This window comes from Sinocyclocheilus grahami, unplaced genomic scaffold (genome assembly GCF_001515645.1).
Source record: "Sinocyclocheilus grahami isolate Dianchi unplaced genomic scaffold, SAMN03320097.WGS_v1.1 scaffold44.1, whole genome shotgun sequence".
Lineage (NCBI taxonomy): Eukaryota > Metazoa > Chordata > Actinopteri > Cypriniformes > Cyprinidae > Sinocyclocheilus > Sinocyclocheilus grahami.
Window position 1 is genome coordinate 1,491,813 of NW_015505223.1, and position 11,036 is coordinate 1,502,848.

The window sequence follows — 11,036 nt, forward strand, 5'->3', positions numbered from 1 at the left end:
ATAAAATTGTTTGGGTGTCTACTGGCTTCTTTTTTATGGACAGAGAGAGAGAGAGAGAGAGAGAGAGAGAGAGAGAGAGAGATTTCTCCCCGTGCACCGGGTCCACATTTGCACGATGGCATCAGATCCAGGGCTGCTGCCCCTCTTAGTGTGGACTATATCAATGCAGGTCCTGGGCTCCAGAGGAACGTCTAGTAATGAAGGTAAGTGTGTGTGTGTGTGTGTGCATCATACGGATGGGATATATATAGAGGGAGACCGGGGCTAGTTGTCACAGGGGGAAGTTGTAACAAGGTCCATATCTCGGTAACTATATGATTTTGAGTGTAAAGTTAATCAAATGTGTTTTATCTAGCAGAACGTCTTGAATTCTAAGTTTTTTATTCTGTCCTCCAAACTAAAATTCCTTTATCATCATATTTTTGTTACAGCTGTTAGATAAACCTGGTAAAACAACAGTGACGTACATTAAAATAAAAGCCAGCTATATAATGAACATAGTTTTGAATTGTGTTAATTAGGACAAGGGTATTCATAAGTATGTAATTGGGGAAGGTTGTCCCAAGTTGTTTAAATGTTGCAATAGTTTAATATTTTTCTTTTGCATTATTTGGTTTGAATTCCACTGGAAAGGCTGTTTAAAGGCAGGTTTTCATTGTGACTTAGTCTACGCAGCGTCACTACATGCCCTGCTATCACTAAAGGTCAATGTCTGTTCAGTCAACTGTATTTTTTTCCTGCCAAATAATGATAGCTTTTTATGTTTAAAAATATTGGCTTTCAAAAATAAACCTTCCCTGAGAAATATTCGCTGGAGTAAAAAGTGTGACAACTAGCCCCGGTCTCTTTTTAGTGTTAGTTGTATGCATCAGTGCAAATGCCAGAACAACTTTATTTTAGAGTGACATGCATGTGTGTGTGTGATAAAAACAATTATGCTTATGGAAAGTCCTATAATCATATGGATGTAAGTGTGTGGGGGCTGATCTGTTCCTGTGAAAGAGAGAACACACTGCCTGGATCTGTCTGATTGAACTGATCCTGTCACTTTTTCTGAGTTCTGCTGGGCTCATCGGTGCGACAACATACACAAAGAGAGCGCTTCTGATTCGTGTTAGGGTTTCTGATATAAGTACTACTAAGTACATGTGATTTTCCAAAGTAATATACAGTAATCCTATATTTTTGAGCATTAAATTGCCAAGAAGAGCACTTTTGGGGACATATTAGGTTTTTCTTAATGATGTACAGCGCATCATATCTAGCATCAGATTATCTTTTGAGTTGATCTTTTACACACACACACACACACACACACACACACACACGCACACACACACGCACGCACACACGCACGCACGCACACACACACACACACACACACACCTGCATTTGTGATATTTGTCTAGAGCAGAGGTTATCAACCTTGTCTCCACCAGACTTTTTTCCTTCTTTTTTTATTTCAGTAATTTATTATATTAACAAGCATCACAGGATGTTAAACAAGTGTTGCCATCATTTCTCAGTCACAGTTCCTTTGTCATCTGTTACTGGGTCCTGGTTTCATTGTAATACAGCTACATGTCTGTATTACATTACAGTCTGAAGATGTCAGCACATTATCTCATGTGTAATCATAGGTGTTTGTTCATAAAAATCGACAACATCATATTTACATGTACATATTTAATTAATCTCATTTATTATAAAATATACTTTAAATGACAATATATTAAACATATCTGTATATTGAGATGTACGTGCATTTAATTTCATTATATGTATATATATATATATATATATATATATATATATATATATATATATATATATATATATATATATATATATTCCATTAACCTGCACAAAAGTCCTTTGAAAATCCCTGTCGAAAAGCATTTTTACCTGGCCTATAAAGTACTGTAGCTTTTGTGCGAGTGCAATATTAAGCTGGAGTTTGAAGCATCCAAGTAATTTTACTCTGTCGTGATGATTGTTGTGCATATTCTTGTGGAAAAGATGAATCGTTTTGCCAGAGATGCTAAAACACAATGTATGTTTTGTCATGATTAAAAGTACATTAGAAAATGTTGACATCAAGCATACTAAGAGAGAAAGAGAGAGAGAGGAGTGATTATGAAGACAGAGCACAATAATAATAAGAACAATTGTACTTTTTATTTAATTTTTTTATCATCAGGCATCCAATCAGACATAACTACAAGTAGAATGGATTTGGATAATTTTATGAACACATTGTGAAGGTTAAAAGGGGTCATATGATGCTATTTTAAAGATCATTATTTTGTGTACATTTACATGAGTTTCCGCTAAGATCAGGAGTTTGATTGATTAATTTAATTTAATTTAATTTAATTTAATTAAAACCATTAACAGAGTAAGATATATAATTCCACATTCATGCTAACTGGAGGACAAGTGCAAGGAAAAATATTATTAAGAGACAAAAAAGTGCCTTAACATCTAGAGTTTAGTTCTCTGCTGTGTAATTTTCTAGATTGGCCCATAATCCAGAACATCACTGGAATACTTATCAGTGGATCTTTGCAATCTATATTAGAAATTAAATCAATTTTAGTCAGACAGTTTCTCAAAGACCCTATAATGCATGGTGATAAATCAATGAAATCTTGTTTGAAGAGTGATTCTTTTTCCCCGCCTACATGATTGGCACCTTTCTGATTAGAAAAGATGAGCATGAGTGTTGTTTTTGTCAAATATTAATGCTGTGCTCTGCTCTGATGATTTTACAGCACACTCAGATATTGAACATGCATCTTTTGGGGTTTGTAGGGATTGCAGATTTGGGGAAACCCTCAAGGCCCGTATCTGAATCACTCTAGTAAGAATCCACTCTTTAAAGAACATTAAAGAACATTCAAAGCTCTTCTGAAGTCTCTTTCTCTTTATAAAAAATGATATTATTACTTCATTGATCCTGTTACATGATGTAGTCATCTTAATGTTCTATAAAGAGTTTGACAGTAGAAATTCATACACTGTAAAAATGATTTTTCATGCAAAATGAGTGTTTTATTAGAAAATACTAGGCCTATTTCAAACTTTAATTGTTTAATTTAATTGTTTGCTTTTTTTTTTTTTTTTTTTTGAAATTAACTGAATTAAATTGAGATGGAACTATGTCCAATCATATATTTATGAACATAATAGGAACTAGATTCTGTTTCATTTACATAATGACGCAAATAAACACACGATGTTTCAGACATCGTTTAGAATAGTACAAGCTATTGTACTAATGCATTCTTTTAGTATTAATGAGATACTATTATAGATTCAATTACTATTTTGAATCTGTTTGTATTTTCATATTTTTATATATACATTACTATATATACATACTTAGTTTTCATTATACTTCATATAATTTTTTAGGTATTTTAGTAATTGCTTATTTATATGTCTGTATGGTTTTTATTCAATTTTATTTCGGTTTTAGATATTTTAGTACATCAAGTTAAACTAAATTAAAATGAGAAATGTTAAATTAGCTGAAAAAAATTGTTTTTATTTTATTTCAGTTAATGCTTATTTTAAGTAACAAAAATGTGTTTTTTAAAAATGGTTTTAGTTAACTATAATAACTGGCTAGATTATAAATACCATTCAGTTCAGTGCGGTTGTGTTAAACTGAATTTTAAAGTGTTTAGTTCATAAAACCATATTTCATGTGTTCATAAAAACTTAAAATATGTAGATTTTGTGCTTTTGCAAAATTAAAAGAAAGTGTATAGATAGATCTTATAATCTTCAGATTTTAGTAAGATTGACTTAAGTGAAACATCTTAAAGTGCATCGAACAAAATTCTTCAACATCCAACAGAACATTCTATTTTATATTTAATACTTGTGCAGTATGCGATCTAAATTCTACACACTTACGTTTCTGCATGTAAGTTGCATTAAAGCTTCAATGCCTTTAAAAGACGGGAAAAAAGTGTCTGTTGAAGTGTGACAGTGGGAAAAAAAATTCCCAAAGCAAATCCTTATCTTCCCACGAAGGGAACAATAATTCCCGAACAAGACTGTCAAATCCCTTCTCTGTCTTTCTCTCCATGCGGGAGGCCGAGGAAAGAGACAGCAGTCCTGCTCTGTAATTGGGGTCTCAGCATCACAGGGTTCATGCACGATTTCAGGTGGGTCACGCACAATTTCCCCGACATGTCCTGCTGTTTTGATACCTCGTACCGCCTTCCTTTTGCGGGATGTGTTTGCTCTGATCTGTTTAGTTTTTATTTTTATTTTTTTTTAACTGAGCGTCTTGTGTTGATAAAATGACAGGAATGCAGTATGTGAGATGCATTATGATTTCTTACATGTCCGTCCTCGTAGTGTAAAAAAGCAGAGCCGAAACCTGCATGTGGCTCTCTGTGTCTGGGGAATCTGATATTGATTGTGGTCCGTTTGTGACTTTGATAAGTGGGAATTTGGCAGTGGCTTTTCAAAGGAGGCTGTAGTGCTTTAGCATCTGACTGATAACACAAAAGGTTGTAGGTTCAATTCCCAGAGGAAAACAAGTGGGACACTAAGATCACACAGGGATTTACACTCCATATAATCATCTTACATAGCCTTGGTTTTTGTTGCTATTGCTTGCTAAAATATATAGGCTACACTACCACTGCAACGTTTGGGGACAGTAATTTTAAATAAATAAATGCTGTTGAACTTTCTATTCTTCCAAAAATACTGGGAAACAGTATCATGGTTTCTACAAAAAATATTAAGCAGCACAACTGTCTTAACATTGATAATAATAATAAATGTTTCTTGAGCAGCAAATCCGCTTATTACGATGATTCTGACGGATCACTGAAGGCCACTGAAGACTGGAGTAATGATGCTGAAAAATCAGCTTTACATCACAGAAATAAATGACGTTTTATAATATATTATATTGTATAATATTTTTTAAATATTACTGTTTACTATATTCTTGATCATATAAATGCAGCCTTGGTGAGCATATTTTATTTTATTTTTTTTACCAACTAAAACTTTTGAATAGAGGTGTACAGTAAACATCCTTGAAGATATTTTTATATAAGAAAAAAAAAAGAATCATTGAATTGAGTAAAGGAAAATTGTAAAAAAAAATAAAATAAAAAAATTTAGAGAAACCAATTAGATGTATGTATTTTTTTGTACTAAAGTGATGTGGTAGAGTAAAAAAAGTCACAATATTATTTGGTAAAAATGTTGTTATTAATATTTTACTATAAGTAATAAGTAATAACTACTTTCATGATATGGGATTCATTATTCAAGGAGAAACATCTAAATGTAGTACTGTACTGTAGTAATTTACTCAGCCGTTTACATTTTAGATTTGTAAATTAATTCATATATAGGCCATTTATGTTTATCCTTAACATTTATAAAGTCAAGCATTTAAGTGTAATGTATTTTTAAGATCATGAGAAACCTACGTTTACTTAAAGGGGTCATATGATGTTGCTAAAAAGAACATTATTTTGTGTATTTGGTGTAATGAAATGTGTTTATGCGGTTTAAGGTTCAAAAAACAAATTATTTTCCACATACTGTACATTATTGTTTCTCCTCTATGCCCAGCCTTTCTGAAACGCGTCGATTTTTACAAAGCTCATCGGTCTGAAAAGCGAGGTGTGCTCTGATTGGCCAGCTATCCAGTGCTTTGTGATTGGCCCTACTCTACCAGGATCAGTAAACAGTCCTCCATAAAATGTGCTGCACACATCTGAATATTTAGGTTGAACTGTTCTGGAACAGTGTTTTTGGAAGACCAAACAAAGTAGTTTCGCTTTCACAACGAAACACAGTGTCACACACGGCGGCGCTGAGTGAGCGGATGCCTGAGGGCTAGAGTGAGCGGCGAAGTTGATGTATTTCCTCAGCGACCAGCACGGATCAACTCTAAGCAGGACGAAGCGGATATCGTCCTCTTTTGGAAGACCAAACAAAGTAGTTTCGCTTTCACAACGAAACACACAGTGCCTTCACGACATGACGGCAGCAAAAATACTACAGCGAGAATAAAAGTTTCGCCTCCTTTCTTTGCGTGAACATTTGGGCGGCGTTATGCAAATCTTCCCACATCGTGACGTAGACATGTGGGGGCGTGTTAGAACGAGCCGTTTTAGGTAGGCGTAGTTGACTCTTAACTTTTATAAAGAATATCTCTTTGGATTTGAGACTTTAGTTTTTGCAACTTTACAGATCTTCTTTATGCACCAAGAACTTGTAACACTTCAAAGAGAAAGGAAAAATTGAAATCGCATCATATGACCCCTTTAAATGCGTGCAAACGTTTGACTGGTAATGTATGTTAGTTCTGTCTGCATGACTTGTAAGCATATTGTTTGGTTAAGGCTGAGCAATAAAACAAAGTTAGTTAAGTGCCTGGCAATTACAGTATATATTTCCTTAAAGTACACCAACCATTCCAGTGTCTAGCTTTGCTGAAATGTTTGTTTAAGACACAAAGTTGTCTGTTCACCATCAAACAATGCACAATCTTTATCAGACAACAGTGTTGACTGTATGTGTTTGCACTAGTGAACTTGTGTTACAAGGATTTCGAAATCAGTACAGGCAGTTTGGTGTGTTTAGTGCCAGCCAGGGCTTCAGACGGCTAAACAAGGAGAAGACTCCAGTTTGGAGACTTGATTCACAGAAATAGGATGTTATTTGGTCTTGCTGAATGTATTCTGCATTTCTGTTCCTGACCCTATAATGAAAAGATGTGTCAGTCCATGCAATTTGCTCTCTGCCAGCTGTATTACCAGCCTGAATAAGACGAACAGACCTGATGCATGACAGGGAGAAAAAAGAGCCACTTGATGCTGTTTTTCAGGAGCAAGGGAAGGAGATGGAGAGAGGGAGAGCGTGAGAACGAAAGGAGATAGATGGCGTTTCGGAATAGTGGAAAATGGAGTGGCCCACAGCAGACATAAACGAATGCATGTGTTGAACTTTATGGCAGTGCTTGTGCTGTGACAATCTACTGCCCGTTTCTGTCACGCTGACCAGATGCACCTCAGCATCCCACCGTGATGGAGAGCGGAGCAGAAAGCCCAAACTCCACTGTGTGCTTGTGCCGCAGGAGCCCTCAAACAGTGATCCTCCAGCCTGCAGAGATGCTTCCTCAAACTAGAGATCAGCCCGCTCTTAAATGAAGGAACTAATCTGGTTTGAAATAATTGGACTAGGTTTAGTCCCAAACATTTATTAAACCAACAGTCGCCATTAATTGTGCCAGACCAAGATTATGCTTTATCTGAACAGACACCTTTTAAAGTTTTGCTTTTTGCATCTCATTTTCAAATTTTTTAAAACTGATTTTTAAAATCATTGAAACATTAAAAATGCATTTTATACATAAAATGACTTAAATAACATAATGTATATATTTTATTGTATTTATTTATTTTTATTGTATTTACTAAATTAAACTTATTGTATGGAATTCAATCTTATATTTAATTCAAAATGTCATATTAGGAGATGTAATGAAAAAAGGCTTTCATAGGGTTTATTTCATTTTTTGTTATTTTATTTTTTAAATATATAAAATATATTTTTACAAAATATAATATTCTTATAAATATTGTATATAATTTTAATCTAATATTTTAACATGACAATTATAATATTTAACAATACAATACTATGAAAAGACAGACAGACAGACAGACACACACACACACACACACACACACACACACACACACACACATACATACATACATAGACAGACAGACAGATCATAGATAGATAGACAGATAGACAGTCAGATAGATAGATGATACATAGACAGCCAGACAGATCATAGATAGATAGACAGACAGACAGATCATAGATAGATAGACAGACAGACAGATCATAGATAGATAGATAGACAGAAAGACAGACAGAGAGAGAGATAGATAGATAGATAGATAGACAGACAGATAGACAGACAGACAGACAGACAGACAGAGAGATAGATGATAGATAGACAGACAGAGAGATAGATAGATGATAGATATATAGACAGACAGACAGACAGACAGACAGATCATAGATAGATAGACAGACAGACAGACAGACAGATCATAGATAGATAGACAGACAGACAGATCATAGATAGATAGACAGACAGATAGATAGATAGACAGACAGAGAGATAGATAGATAGATGATAGATATATAGACAGAAAGACAGACAGACAGACAGACAGATAGATAGATCATAGATAGACAGACAGACAGATGACAGACAGACAGACAGACAGACAGACAGACAGACAGACAGACAGATAGATAGACGATAGACAGACAGACAGACAGATAGATAGATAGATAGATAGACAGACAGACAGATAGATGATAGATAGACAGACAGAGAGATAGATAGATAGATGATAGATATATAGACAAAAAGACAGACAGATCATAGATAGATAGACAGACAGACAGATAGATAGATCATAGATAGATAGACAGACAGACAGATGATCGATATATAAACAGACAGACTGACAGATCATAGATAGATAGATAGACAGATAGATAGACAGACAGACAGATAGATAGATCATAGATAGATAAACAGACAGACAGATGATCGATATATAAACAGACAGACTGACAGATCATAGATAGATAGATAGACAGATAGATAGACAGACAGACAGATAGATAGATCATAGATAGATAAACAGACAGACAGATGATCGATATATAAACAGACAGACTGACAGATCATAGATAGATAGATAGACAGATAGATAGACAGACAGACAGATAGATAGATCATAGATAGATAAACAGACAGACAGATGATCGATATATAAACAGACAGACTGACAGATCATAGATAGATAGATAGACAGATAGATAGACAGACAGACAGATAGATAGATCATAGATAGATAAACAGACAGACAGATGATCGATATATAAACAGACAGACTGACAGATCATAGATAGATAGATAGACAGATAGATAGACAGACAGACAGATAGATAGATCATAGATAGATAAACAGACAGACAGATGATCGATATATAAACAGACAGACTGACAGATCATAGATAGATAGATAGACAGATAGATAGACAGACAGACAGATAGATAGATCATAGATAGATAAACAGACAGACAGATGATCGATATATAAACAGACAGACTGACAGATCATAGATAGATAGATAGACAGATAGATAGACAGACAGACAGATAGATAGATCATAGATAGATAAACAGACAGACAGATGATCGATATATAAACAGACAGACTGACAGATCATAGATAGATAGATAGACAGATAGATAGACAGACAGACAGATAGATAGATCATAGATAGATAAACAGACAGACAGATGATCGATATATAAACAGACAGACTGACAGATCATAGATAGATAGATAGACAGATAGATAGACAGACAGACAGATAGATAGATCATAGATAGATAAACAGACAGACAGATGATCGATATATAAACAGACAGACTGACAGATCATAGATAGATAGATAGACAGATAGATAGACAGACAGACAGATAGATAGATCATAGATAGATAAACAGACAGACAGATGATCGATATATAAACAGACAGACTGACAGATCATAGATAGATAGATAGACAGATAGATAGACAGACAGACAGATAGATAGATCATAGATAGATAAACAGACAGACAGATGATCGATATATAAACAGACAGACTGACAGATCATAGATAGATAGATAGACAGATAGATAGACAGACAGACAGATAGATAGATCATAGATAGATAAACAGACAGACAGATGATCGATATATAAACAGACAGACTGACAGATCATAGATAGATAGATAGACAGATAGATAGACAGACAGACAGATAGATAGATCATAGATAGATAGACAGACAGACAGATCATAGATAGATAGACAGACAGACAGATCATAGATAGATAGACAGACAGACAGATCATAGATAGATAGACAGACAGACAGATCATAGATAGATAGACAGACAGACAGACAGACAGACAGACAGAGAGATAGATGATAGATAGACAGACAGAGAGATAGATAGATAGATGATAGATATATAGACAAAAAGACAGACAGATCATAGATAGATAGACAGACAGACAGATAGATAGATCATAGATAGATAGACAGACAGACAGATGATCGATATATAGACAGACAGACTGACAGATCATAGATAGATAGATAGACAGACAGACAGACAGATAGATAGATAGATAGATAGATAGATAGATAGATAGATAGATAGATAATTGTTAAATATTATAAGGGTCTACATGAAATATTATTATTGTAACATAGGAGCTCATGACTGTGTTAAGGTTGGTAATTTTCTTAAAAATATCATATAATTAGATTTTTTTGTTTACATGACAAAATAGTTTGACCTCAAGAACACATCATAAAATGATTTATATGTTTAAAAAGAGAATATTCTGTTACTTTTACAATTTTATGTTTTTTTGAGTCCTTATTTCAAAAAGTGTTTTTATACTCTATGAAATCATCATGAATACATATTTTTCACTTCTGTGAACTCATTTCTAAGTAAAATTTTCTTGCGATTTCATCATCTTTGGTCACCTTTTTTGTCATTGACATAAAGATTTCAAGATGCCTAAAACAAGATTTGAGTTTAAATATGGATTTATTGTGACATCAAGTCCTATTTAGTCTTTTGGGGGGGGGGCTCTTCAGGTACACATCATAAAATTATTTATATGTTTAAAAAGAGAATATTCTGTTACTTTTACAATTTTATGTTTTTTCTGAGTCCTTATTTCAAAAAGTGTTTTATAACTCTATGAAATCATCATGAATACATATTTTTCACTTCTGTGAACTCATTTCTAAGTAAAATTTTCTTGCGATTTCATCATCTTTGGTCACCTTTTTTGTCATTGACATAAAGATTTCAAGATGCCTAAAACAAGATTTGAGTTTAAATATGGATTTATTGTGACATCAAGTCCTATTCAGTC

The 11,036-nt window shown here is 33.9% G+C and overlaps 1 protein-coding gene across 2 annotated transcripts in view; it reads left to right on the plus strand.

Moving 5' to 3' along the window:
- The first annotated feature begins 62 nt into the window (after positions 1–62).
- LOC107582396 (ephrin type-A receptor 8-like) overlaps positions 63–11,036 on the plus strand; it is an 86,081-nt gene continuing 75,107 nt past the window's right edge. For both annotated transcript variants that reach the window (XM_016268223.1, XM_016268225.1), the window contains exon 1: positions 63–203. In XM_016268223.1, coding sequence (XP_016123709.1) covers positions 116–203 — 88 coding nt within the window. In that variant the 5' untranslated portion in view covers positions 63–115. The remainder of the gene's footprint in view (positions 204–11,036) is intronic.